Source organism: Gorilla gorilla, chromosome 7, assembly GCF_029281585.2.
Source record: "Gorilla gorilla gorilla isolate KB3781 chromosome 7, NHGRI_mGorGor1-v2.1_pri, whole genome shotgun sequence".
NCBI classification, from domain to species: Eukaryota; Metazoa; Chordata; class Mammalia; order Primates; family Hominidae; genus Gorilla; species Gorilla gorilla.
Window position 1 is genome coordinate 114,892,301 of NC_073231.2, and position 13,902 is coordinate 114,906,202.

The window sequence follows — 13,902 nt, forward strand, 5'->3', positions numbered from 1 at the left end:
ACAGACTATAAAATTTCAGTGAGAAAGAGACAATAAGAGTGGGTGCTTTCATCTCCCTGACTTATTTCAAGGATTTGATGAGCAAAAAAGGAGTTATGGAGCTGGGTGCGATGGCTCATGCCTGTAATCCCAGTACTTTGGGAGGTTTAGGTGGGGGGATCGCTTAAAGCCAATAGTTTGAAACTAGCCTGGGCTATATAGTGAGACCTTGTCTCTACACAAAGTAAAATATTAGCTGGGCCTGGTGGCGCATGCCTGTAGTCCAAGTTACTCAGGAAGCTGAGGTGGGAAGATCACTTGAGCCCAGGAGTTTAAGGCTGCAGTGAGCTATGATCACACCACTACATTCCAGCCTGGGCAACAGAGTGAGATCTTGTTTCAAAAAAAAAAAAAAAGTTACGCTATTCATTCCCTTCATCATTGAATAGATTTGAATTCTGTCTTTTCCCTGTCAGTTCTCTGCAATACAATGAGCATGTAGCTTCCTGTAGATACCCTGCCACTTCTTGAAACCGTTTTTGAGGTGGGTACAAACTTCAGAAGGCTATGCCTCAAAAACCAGAAGAATTAGAAAACAGTTATTTTCTTCTACTATAATTATAGTAACTGCTAACATTTACTCAGTACCCTCTTTGTGTGAGCTTAGTTCTAATAATTTTAATTCATATTATTCTACTTAATCCTAGAAAAAAATACACAACCCTATGAGATAGCTACTATTATTATTTACTTTACAATGGAAGAAATTGGGGTACAGAAAAGCTAAATGACTTACCGAAGTCCCACAGACAGTAGGAAGTGCTCTAGGACTGACTAATGACCAGTCAGCCTGAATCAGGAACCATGGGCTTAGCATGTGTCTCTGCAATAGGACTCTGTGCCCAAAGAGGACTCAGGGCCTGCATGGGACATTCTCAGAGAAAGACAAGGCACCTACTGCTGTGTCCTCTGGATTTTCTCTGATGGTACCTTTCCTCTACCCCAACTGGTTGGTCAGGGGCTATTTATCCAACCCGTTAGTTTTTTTCTAAATCCTGGGTTGGTCCTGTTGACCTCTCTGGTCTTGCGAAATTACGCTGTACCATTTCACGTGGAATTAGTCACTTTTAACCCTATACACCCTTAAAAATGTGTACATACCTCAATTACGGGACATGACACACTGCAGTATAATTGGCACTCTGTGTAAGTCACCCATGCCAGGCTGGGGACTCCTCTGTGCTGTTCATATTCACATTTTTATCTGCAGTGTCTGGCATAGAGACTTTGAAATAATTGGCCCTCAATAAGTAAGCACTGAACAAGCATGAATGGACAAACAGTTGACTCTTCACAGCGAAGGTGAGAAATCACTCTGTAATATCTCCTCATTCTTATTTCCTGCCATTCTTCTTCACAGAGGCTTTGCCAGCAGACTGGAAAGTTTATGAGAATAGCCAATAAAATATTTCAGAATTGTCTTGCTTTACAGGAAATGACTGTGACAATTTTATAAACTGAGGTGTTTTCCACACTAATGTCTCTTTTTAATTTTTTTAATCATTTCCAATATTAAAGTGGCTTCTGATTCTCTAAGATGTTATACTTTTGACTTAGACAGATCTTGCTTACCTCCTTCAAATAAATCATCATTTCCTATCATTGTCACTCTCAACAAGTTCCCACCCCACCCACCTTCTCTGAGGGTGTGAGCCACTTCTGGGACTGTCAGAAAACATTTCCTCATGGAGATGTGGTTTGTTCTGCACATCAGTGCTAGAATAATCTCATCAATAAACCCAAATATTCAACTACTATTAACAAACTAAAAATTAAGTGACTAAATTTCTATCTGTAACTACTGTCCTTTTCTCTTTCAAAAAAATATATCCAGCTTCAATATTCTGTATTCTCCTTTCTGTCTTAAGGTACTACTTAAGCCAACAATTCTTAACAACTCAAACAAATATTTTATAAAGGTTTTCTATCACAATTATAATTTCAAAAACATAGGAGCCGGGCACAATGGCTCACGCCTGTAATCCCAGCACTTTGGGAGGCCGAGGCGGGCAGATCACGAGGTCAGAAGTTTGAGACCAGCCTGGTCAACATAGTGAAACCCCGTTTCTACTAAAAATACAAAAATTAGCCAGGCATGGTGGCAGGCACCTGTAATCCCAGCTACTCAGGAGGCTGAGGCAGGAGAATCGCTCGAATCCAGGAAGCAGAGGTTGCAGTGAGCTGAGATCACACTACTATACTATAGCCCAGGCAACGGTGTGAGACTCCATCTCAAAAACAAAACAAAGCAAAAGTTAGAAATGCAATTCTACAAATGCCCTCATTTGTCATAATTAGGGTGAATGAACAAATTCTTACATTTTTATTACTTTTTAGTTCATGAATTTACTGAGGCTTGAACATTTAATGTTATATATTTTATTAACTCAGTTTTAGAAGAGTAAGTGTATACAATCAATAATATGGCACTGGGATCTTCGTAAAGATATATCGTACCCAAACCACCAAAAAACCCAGCAAGTTTAATCATATTAATTTTATTTTTCATGATCCAAATGTGTTTATACAGTCATAAGTATATTACACTTTTATTATGTGCCAAGTGCTGCACTAAGTACCTGAGATGTATATGTCATGTACACACTACTATTCTATGGATTATATTTTAAGTCAATCACTTCGGAAAACCAATTCACTCATTTGTACAACATTTTGTACTATACACAAACCACTTTCTTTGTGTAGTGATGTGCTCTGTTACATGCTGGAGAACACACAAAATACATTAAGGAAAGTTTGCCCTAAACACAAAGAGTTATTTTCTGTTTTGAATTCTATATATGTAGTCCTTATGTAGATTTGTATGAAAACAAATTTGAGTTTTCTGAACTATAATTTCAAATGGCCTGGATAGCCTTTTGGGTGAAAAAAACAATCTGGTGTATAGAAGTGCAGAGTGACTCTTTGGGACACAGTAGAACAAATTAGTTAAGTGTATAGATTTTGGTGGCTTTTAATTCCTGCTCTGCTACTCATCAGCTATATAGTGTTGAAGAAATTGTTTAAGTTTAATGTCTCAATTTCCTTATCTGAAACATGGACAATAATAATTCCTTTGTGGTGTCATTATCAGGCTTGAAAGTATAGTGCTGGCCGGGTGCGGGGGCTCAAGCCTGTAACCAGCACTTTGAGAGACTGAGATGAGCAGATCACAGGGTCAGGAAATCAAGACCATCCTGGCTAACACAGTGAAGCCCCGTCTCTACTAAAAATACAAAAAATTAGCCAGGCATGGTGGCACGGGCCTGTAATCCCAGCTACTCAGGAGGCTGAGGCAGGAGAATCGTTTGAACCCAGGAGATGGACGTTGCAGTGAGCCAAGATTGCACCACTGCACTCCAGCCTGGGCGACAGAGCAAGACTCTGTCTCAAAAAAAAAAAAAAAGTATAATGTATATACAGTGCTTAAGACTTAATAAGTGCTTAATAATCAACAGCTGTTCTTGATCATAATCATCATTATTAGAGATAATATTAATCAAAAATAGAACAAAAAGAAAAAGAGTTGACAAAGTATGCTAACATCTTAAAAAATAACAGTCTGTTGACACTGTATTGCATCTTTACAAATATTATCTTTTTAAATACAAGTGTATATTAGTAAAAGATAAGTTGAGATCTGTATCTTAAATCAAAATAGATGCCAGATGAATTAAATAATTAAATTTTAAAATGAAATTGTTGAAATATTAGGAAATAAGATTTGAGGTCTGTAGTGATAGAAGAAAAGATTAAAATTTTACACTATGTAATAGTAAAAAGCTCCATATTTAAAAAGACAATGATATAAAACCACAGATACATTTAATAGATAATTTAATGGATATATCTTTTATATAATGAGTTCAAACAAATAAATAAGAAAAACACTAGCTTCCAAAGGTAAACATGTACAAATACGTCACATAAAAATATTTCTAAAGCATTAAGAAATGTGAAGATAAATTGATTTCAATATTATTTTGTCTATTCAACAAAGATATATTTAAGAAGGGAACGTTTTGTGTGGGAAAGGATACAGAATATGAGGAAATAAATATAAAATAAGTAGCCACATGATAGATTCAAACCTAACCCCACTGATAACTACATTAAGTGAAAATGATTTAAACACTTTGATTAAAAGTCACATGTTATAAGATTGAGTAAAAAAGTAATATTCAACTATATGTTATTACAAGAAACCCATTTAAGGTAAATATACAGAAAGGTAAAAGGATAGAAAGGAATACAAATGAAGAAACTAATTATAAGTAAGATAGAGTGACTATACCAATACCAGATAAATAAACTTTAAAAGAAGTTGTATTAGGGATAAAGAGGGACATATCATAATAGTAAAGGGGACAATTAATCAAGGAGACATTGAATAACAGAGTTCCACAGGACATGATTCAAGAAGTGACAGAAGTGAAAATAAGAAATAGGAAACTCCACAATTATCTTTGGATACCTCTGCACAATATCTCTGTAATTGATAAAACAGAAAAATCAATAGCGATATAGAATACTTAGCCCTACAATCCATCTTGAACTAATTGACATTCCAGAATGGTCTACTGAACCAAAGCAGAACACATGGAGCATTCACAAAGATAGACTATATGATAGTCTATAAAATAAATCTTCATAAGTGGAAAAGGACTGACATCATGCAGAGTATATCTTTTGTCCACAATAGAATTAAAGTTGAAATCAATAACAAAACCCTGTATGGAAAATCTGCAAACATATGAAAGTTAAACAGCACACTTCTAAAGACTATAAAAGGAAAACTGGAAAACATATTTAACTGAATGAAAATAAAAATACAACATATCAAAATTAATGGAACTTAAAGTAATATTGGGAGGGAAATGTATAGTTCTAAATGCTTACATTTTAAAAAGAGAGTTATAAATCAGTGATCTAAGCTTTCTTCATAAGAAGCAAATTGGAGGGTGGTCAGGGAGGGAGAGGATCACGAAAGATAACTATTGGGTACTAGGCTTAATATCTGGGTGATGAAATAATCTGTACAACAAACCCCTGTTTACCTATGCAACAAACCTCCACTTGTACCCCTGAGCTTAAAAGGTAAAAAAAAAAAAAAAAAAAAAAAAAACACTGTCCCTTTAAAATAATTATTTCTCATATCTTTTCTACATATATGCATAATAAACCATGTCTTCCTCATTTTATATTGTGTGTTTTGTGAACCAAATATTTTATAATTATCTATTTTTTAAAGAAGCAAATTGAAGCCAAAGTAAGAAGAGAAATAATAATGATAATAGAGAAAATAGTAAACAATTAAACTAAAGGTTGATCATTTGTAAATGTCAATAAAATAAATAAACCTATAGCTAGACTTATCATGAAAATAAGGAGATTGCATGAATTGCCAATAGAAAAAATAAGAGTGAACATCACCATACATTGAGCAGATATTATAAAGAGGGAAATGTTCTGAAAACTTAATGCAAATAAAATAGACAACATTAGCTAAACAGGATAAATTCACTGAAAGACAAAGTAATCAAAACTACTTAAGAAGACATAGATAACATGAATAGCTCCAAATAAAAATCACATTTCTAATTAAAAACCTTTCAACAAAGAAAACTCCATGGTCATATGACTTCACTGATGAACTCTACCAGATATTTAAAGAGGAAATAATACTAATCCTGTAAAAATATTTCAAAATATATAGGAAGTGGGAAGACTTATCAACTTATTTTATCAGATCAGTGTTGACTTGTTACAAAAAACAAAGACATTATAAGAAAAGAACTACGTGAACTGGGTAATTTATAAAGAAAAGAAGTTTAATTGACTCAGAGTTCCACATGGCTGGGGAGGCCTCAGGAAACTTACAATCATGGAGGAAGGTGAAGGGGAAGCATGCACCTTCTTCACAAGGTGTCAGGAGAGAGAGAGTGAGAGGGAACTGCCACACTTTTAAACCATTAGATCTCATGAGAACTCACTTACTATCATGAAAACAGCATGGGGTAAATCCATCCCCATGATCCAATCATCTCCCACCAGGTCCCTCCCCTGGCATATGGGGATTACAATTCATCATGAGATTTGGGTGGAGACACAGAGGCAAACCACACTATTTTGTGCCTGGCCTCTCCCCAATCTCATGTCCTTCTCACATTGCAAAATACAACTATCCCTTCCCAACAGTCCCCCAAAGTCTTAACTCATTCCAACATTAAGTCGAAAGTCTAAGTCCAAACTCTCATCAGAGATAAGGCAAGCCCCTTCTGCCTATGAGCCTGTATAATCAAAAACAAGTTAGTTACTTCCAAGATACAATGGGGATACAGGCACTGGGTAAATGCTCTTGTTCCAAATGGGAGAAATCGGCCAAAACAAAGAGGCTACAGGACCCGTGCAAGTGCAAAATCCAGAAGGACAGCCATTAAATCTTAAAGCTCCAAAATAATCTCCTTTGACTCCATGTCTCACATCCAGGGAATGCTGATGGCAAGAGGTGGGTTCCCAAGGCCTTGGGCAGATCCATCCCTGTGGCTCTGCAGGGTACAGCCCCCGCAGCTGCCTTCATGGACTGGCATTGAGTGTCTGTGGCTTTTCCAGGTGCACAGTGCAAGCTATCAGTGGATCTGTCATTCTGGGATTTGGAGGAAGGTGGTCCTCTTCTAACAGCTCCACTAGGCAGTACCCCAGTGGGGACTCTGTGTGGGGGCTCCAACCCCACATTTCCCCTCTGCACTGCTTTAGTAGAGGCTTTCCATGAAGGCTCTTCCCCTGCAGCAGACTTCTGCCTGGATATTCAAGCATTTCCACACATCCTCTGAAATCTAGGTAGAGGTTTCCAAACCTCAATTCTGGCCTTCTGCACACCTGCAGGCCCAACATCACATGGAAGCTGCCAAGATTTTACATACTGATTCCAGTGACCGAATCTTTGCCATGGTTTCTGTGTCTGAATCTTAACTCACTCAATACACGGCACCACATTCAGCACTTGTAAATCCAAAAACCTGAATAGTTATTTCTCACAGGAACCACAGTCTCGTGCCAGTGCTCTCTGTTGCCAAATTTTCTACAGCTGTCACCTTTCTGAATGTTGGTGGTTACTTAAGACCCAGTTTATTTCAGCTGTCTGGCCCTCCCGCAGCCTGGATTAGCCCATACCATCAATTTCCCATCTCCAGACACCAAATTTTATTGGCATGGCTCAGTGGTTCTCAAACATCATTGTACACACCAAAGCTTGGGCTTCACTTTATGACTAATTAGATAAGAATGTCTGAGAGAGGGACCCACGTTTCTGTAATTTTAAAAACTCTCCAGTTGATTCTGAAATTCAGCCAGGGATAAGAAGCCTGAGAATAGAATGAGGTAAGTGATGGCACAAAGTGTAGGGAGCTCCAAAAAACTCAGCTATCAATATAACATTTTACTATTAAAATACCTTTAAAAATCAAAATCACTGGAAAATAATCCACAATTAACAAAACATCAAAAATGTAAGTAAGGGATTAGCACTTGGAGTCTGAGGCAAAAGGCAAAATTCATAATACTGATCCTGCCTTTTAAAAAAAGAAATGTTCTCCCATTTTTGTGCAGTTGTTTGCACATAGGGAGCATTTATATTATCTGAGTTTACAAATAGAAAACCTACCTTATGAAATCATGCTTTGAAAATATAATTTTGCAAAGAGCATGAAATGGATTGAAAGTTTATTGAGAAGATGAAAGTTGATTGATAGTACCGTACTGAATAGGCAAGTCTGGGGTGGTAAACTCAGAAATGTAGCCTCTCCAGAGCTGAAAGAACAAGTTTAGGGGTAGAAGGAAGCGGGACCAAGGACAGTCTGAGTCAGTGCACAAGAGAGAGCGCCTTTATTAGAAAACCTGCCTGGTGGTCATCAGATGGTTGTCTCATCACCAGCTCAAATGCCTCATGGCCAAAGCTGAGTCATAAAATCACTCCCCTGTCTCCCCAAATCCCTGGCCATTTTACACAGCTGACTCTTATAATATTCTATTACTTCTAGTCAGAATGTCTTCACTTTCCCCACCTTTCAAAGGAAAGCTGTGCTTTTCTTCAAGACTGTTCCTGAGAACAGATGTTCTTAGAGGTTACGTTGCCTTAGAAGCCCTCTCTGTGCCTCAGCTGACTGCCCTGACCACCCACAAATGCCTTCCCTTCATAGTCCAAACCCTGTGATTGCACATTTTTAGTGCATATCTCTCTGTAACTGTTTACAAACCTGCTGCTCCCAATAGACCACAACCTACTTGGAGGTAAAAACAAAATTTTATGTACTAGCTGCCTGACACATAGTAGGAGCTTAATAATTATGTGTTAAAAAAAAACAGAGACACAGAAAAGAGACTCCGAATAATGGCCTTGCCTGTAAGTGTTGAAGAATGGCAATAAGAAAAGAATTGGAGTGGAGGTGGAATTGAGACAGCAGGTAGCAGTATATGGGTTCTCTCCTCTCATCTTGACAACTCAACTATAAGACTTGAAGTAAGCTGTTTTTAGGAGGCCTGAAGGCCAACTAAACTCCTTAGGGGAACAAGATGGGAAGATGGGATTTACGAAGTAAGACTTTTCGAGAGGAATTTTGGTTTGGAAATGGTGGGGGTAGGATGCAGTAAGGAGGAAACACCTTCATCTTAGAAAGCATTTTTCATTCTGAAAAGCAGGAGGCTAGACAAGAGACAAGCTTTTCACAGTAATCTCTGTCCTCTAGGCCAGGGAGAAAGGCATAGGGAATATCCATTGTCCAGCCTCCTAAACCAGGTGGAGGAGAAAACTAAAACTCAGACAAAAATCCTGCTTGGGATAAAAGAATGTGCATTTGGCTGGTGCCCTCCCCGTCTCTCTCAGGAACTTGGGTTTGATGCAGGGGTCAGAACTCAAACGGTGGCAGAAGGCAGGTATGCATGACTGAGAGACGCTGGAGGTAGTGTGGAGTGAGGAACAGGATGCACGTCCTGCACCAGGGACCCCTACAAACTCCTGACCACAACACCCACTCAGCCACAAATGATTATTTCTGTGAAGAAATGCAAGCCCCTGGTTGCCAGACCTTTCACGTATTTCTGATAACAATCCCTAAAATTTAATATTCAATTTCTCAATTTTGAAAGGTAAAAAATAATAAATTGTGTTAAATCCCTTGGGCTTACCATGTACAGGCCAAACAATACATGTCTGAAGGCTGAACGTGGGCTCATAACTACAAATAATTGGGGAGGAGAAATGGGTATTCAAGGATTCCTCAATGGTTCAACGGGTGAAAGTTCATTCAATATCATCCAGAACTTCACTTTCACCTTCATCTCATTGTTACCCATCCTTGTGCATGTTTTTGATATCCCTATGGTCCTGTCTACTCAAAATAGACTCTTCCATTGACCTCTTCTAGAGGTTTTGATGTTTTTTGTCTGTTTGTTGTCGTTGTTGTTGTTGTTGTTTGGGTTTTTTTGTTTTTTGTTTTTTTGAGACAGAGTTTTGCTCTTGTCGCCCAGGCTGGAGTACAATGGCGTGATCTCGGCTTACTGCAACCTCTGCCTCCCAGGTTCAAGAGATTCTCCTGCCTCAGGCTCCCGAGTAGTTATGATTACAGGCGTGTGCCACCACACCCGGCTAATTTTTGTATTTTTAGCAGAGACGGAGTTTTGCCATGTTGGCCAGGCTGGTCTCAAACTGCTGACCTCTGGTGATCTGCCCACCTCGGCCTCCCAAAGTGCCGGTGGGATCACAAGCATGAGCCACCGTGCCCAGCCTAGAGGTCTATTCTTAACCACCAGTTACCTTACAGGAAATTTAGCTAAGGGTATTTTTCATTGTCAGTTAATAAAATAAAAGTGGAGAAGCATCAGCATTTGATGTATTCAGTTGGTATCTTGAGAAAAGATACATGTTTTCTGAACTTCCATTTAAAAAATAGATTTAAGACCAGGCATAGTGCCTCACACCTGTAATCCCAGCACTTTGGGTGGGGGTGGGTCATTTGAGCCCAGAAGTTCAAGACCAGCCTGTGCAAAATAACAAAACCCCATCTCTACAAAAAAATACAAAACTTAGCTGAGCGTGGTGGTGTGCACCTGTAGTCTCCGCTACACAAGAGGCTGAGGTGGGAGGATCACTTGAGCCCAGGAGGTCGAGGCTGCAGTGAGCTGTGATCATGCCACTGCATTCCAGTCTGGGTGATAGAGTGAGATCCTGTCTCAAAGTAAAAAAAAAAAAAAAAAACTATAGATTTGCCCACTGGCTACTTTAGAGAAATAATAATGCTGAAGTGTACTTTTCTTCAAAAGATGAGTCTATTAATTTTCATTTCAGAGGTTTGGTAACAGAATGGCACTGGTATAGATTTTTACTAGATGATTTTTCCACCTGTAAATAAACTGAGACAAAACATTGCTAGATGGTTCATGTGATTGGAAATCCAGAGGACAGGTGAAGGTGAAAAGCACCCAGGGCCGATAGAGAGATTCTATAAAGTGGTCCAGAAATAAGAGTTGAAAAACTTAACAGACCCTACGCAGTTTAAATTGATGTTCTTAGCTCAAATAGGCCTTTTAAAAATAATTGTTATAAGCATCAGAAGATTGCAGCTGAAATGGTTTGAAATCAACTTTAACTAATTTTCTATTCACAAAATATGAGAGGAGGAAGCCAATTGTACTGATTCACTTGAGAAACAGTACAAGGGTTTTCATAGTAGAGAAAGAGGTTGATTTCAGCTCAGACAGATATTTCAAGCTTCAAGGGCCATGTCTAGACTGAGAAGGATTTGCTAACCCCAAAGTCCTATCAAGCAAGGAGTGTAAATGTATTTCAGAGCAGCTCAGGTACTAGAGTTTCTGCAGAACTTAGACGATAAGCAACGACAAAGCCAGCTGCTTCTAGACCCCTGGCTTATGATTTCAGCTTTCCAAATTAAAGACTGTCTCATCAGCACATTTAATAGTAAATCCTCCAAGAGCAGAAGACTCTGAATCAGTGAGGACTGACTGGCATCTGTGAGTGTGTGTGAATGTGTGTGTGTGTGTGTGTGTGTGTGTGTGTGTGTGTGTGTGTGTGTGTGTGTGTCTGCGTGTGAGAGAGCGAGCGAGCGTGTATGTTCTCATTAGGGGACGATCTATGATTTGACAGCCTCACTGCTGCTGCTCCTGCTGCTGCTTCTGCTTCTGCTTCTGCCGCGGCTGTATGGTTTGTCATTAGTTGGAAAGGGCTGTGAGGGTTTGGAGAAACTGCAGTTTTAAAGACTGAGCACTGCTAAGTGGTCTCCCTCTCAAATAGAGTAGACAAGATTTTCTGCAAGATTAGAAACTTGGAACTATTACCACTTCATCTACCCAGAAAATCAGGCAGCGCTACAGAGGATAAGGTAAGAGAAGAAATTGTCCTCTCTTGAATCTGTGGGTCAGGGGGCATGGGGAAATGTCATCTCAAAGGCTTGCTATTTTATACCAAAGACATCTCACCCTCTGAGAGCAAAAGAGGCAACAGCTAAATTTTTAACAAGCTTGATTATTGAGCTTCTTGGCTTTTTCCTCTGGTATCTTTTTCTTCTTTATTATACTTTTGCCAGGCATCTAAGAGGTGTATTCATATTTATTTTTCAGTTAGCAGATATTTAGTTTTTTTCAACTGGGCACTGTTTCAAAACAATGAGTTTTTACTGTTTCTCTTTCCTTAAGCATTTTTCTCCATTAAGAGGGAACTGGTCCCTCTTAATGTGAGCTGGTCAAAACAGTTACTCCATTCTACACTAGAGATGCAATAAAAGAAGTTTTAAGAAGTACACATGAGCCCTATTCCCATAGAAAAATGGAAAGTGAAAGGAGTGGAAGTGAGGGTTATTTGTGATTGGGACTTGATCAGAAATTGTAACACTGTTAATGAATATGTACTATGACCCTTCACAGGGGGATGGAACTGCTGCAATAAAGGTGGGCGCTGGAAAGAAGATGTTTTGAGAAGTCAGTGTTTCCGAGAAACTTTAAGCCTCTAAAGATGGAAAACGAGACAGTCAGTGAACTGAACCAAACACAGCTTCAGCCACGAGCAGTGGTGGCCTTAGAATATCAGGTGGTCACCATCTTACTTGTGCTCATTATTTGTGGCCTGGGCATTGTAGGCAACATCATGGTAGTCCTGGTTGTCATGAGAACCAAGCACATGAGGACCCCCACAAACTGCTACCTGGTGAGCCTGGCAGTAGCTGATCTCATGGTCTTGGTGGCCGCAGGCCTCCCCAACATAACAGACAGTATCTACGGTTCCTGGGTCTATGGCTATGTTGGATGCCTCTGCATTACTTACCTCCAGTATTTGGGAATTAATGCATCCTCTTGTTCAATAACAGCCTTTACCATTGAGAGGTACATAGCAATCTGTCACCCCATCAAAGCCCAGTTTCTCTGCACATTTTCCAGAGCCAAAAAGATTATCATCTTTGTCTGGGCTTTCACATCTCTTTACTGTATGCTCTGGTTCTTCTTGCTGGATCTCAATATTAGCACCTACAAAGATGCTATTGTGATATCCTGTGGCTACAAGATCTCCAGGAATTACTACTCACCTATTTACCTAATGGACTTTGGTGTCTTTTATGTTGTGCCAATGATCCTGGCTACCGTCCTCTATGGATTCATAGCTAGAATCCTTTTCTTAAATCCCATTCCTTCAGATCCTAAAGAAAACTCTAAGACATGGAAGAATGACTCAACCCATCAGAACACAAATTTGAATGTAAATACTTCTAATAGATGTTTCAACAGCACAGTATCTTCAAGGAAGCAGGTAAGCAAAACTGAAACTCCAAGTCAATAGAGGAAATGTGGGATAGAGTTCCTTGGAGATGGGAACAACTTTTCCCTGTTTAGCTGATGGCGAAACCAAAATACAATTATGCAAATGTTTCACAGTGTAAGCTTCTGCCTAACATATTAAATCCATCTCTAAAGCAACCGAAGATCTAAAAATAGATAGGGAAAAATTGATAGCACATCAGCAGGTATCAGTTCAGGTGCTATTAAGATACAAAGAAATATAAACAGAAACTCTAGAAATTCACCTTTAATATGTTTGTGCCTCTCTGGAAATGTTATCAGAATATTTGGAGAATTTCTGGCTTCTGTAGGAAAGAATTATATTGCATGATAAAGAATTACCTTTAAAAACTCTATTGCACAACAAATATTTGACAAGACAGTTTGAAAACAGGTTAGTTTAAAAAAAATGAAACTTTCTTTGCCATTCTATAGTTACTCACAATGGAGACATATACCTGAGAAAGGTTCCTGGACTTATTTTTGGTAGTCTTAGTGGGGAAAGATTCTATCACCCTCTCCTCCAGCTCCCTACACAGTGTCCCAGCATGCAGAAGCTGAAAATGCACTTTGCTCAGGAAATGTTCCAATAAAAAAGACAACATCAAGCTCAATTTTTCATAAAGAATGATTGAAATTTTTTTAAAAATCGGTTTTTTCCTGCTAAGCATACCTAAAAATTCTTTTATACTTTTAGATCACCTGAATGTGCATATAATTAGTTGAATAGTGGTTTTACTAGTGAACCAAGTGCAAAACTTTGTTGCAGTGTTTATGAAATGATATAGGAATAAAATACTTTTATATCATTTACACATTTATCTATATTTATACAATTGTTCTAGGTTACTTACAAACTTAGCTTGAAGTTTCTTTTCCTTCTTTGTTAAACATAATGAACAGATGATAAACATTTATTCTCATAGCTGAAAAAGAAAGCTAAACTTGAAATCAACATGTTGATACTTTTAAATGGGTTGAATTTTCTCATATTTCTTGAAAGGAATATAGTTCTTCCTGTGT

General features: G+C 38.5%; 1 protein-coding gene across 1 annotated transcript in view; it reads left to right on the forward strand.

The window, feature by feature from the left end:
• The first annotated feature begins 11,125 nt into the window (after window positions 1-11,125).
• Window positions 11,126-13,902, forward strand: part of TRHR (thyrotropin releasing hormone receptor) — a 35,040-nt gene continuing 32,263 nt past the window's right edge. The window contains exons 1-2 of the mRNA XM_004047435.5: window positions 11,126-11,432; window positions 11,974-12,850. Coding sequence (XP_004047483.1) covers window positions 12,062-12,850 — 789 coding nt within the window. The 5' untranslated portion in view covers window positions 11,126-11,432; window positions 11,974-12,061. The remainder of the gene's footprint in view (window positions 11,433-11,973; window positions 12,851-13,902) is intronic.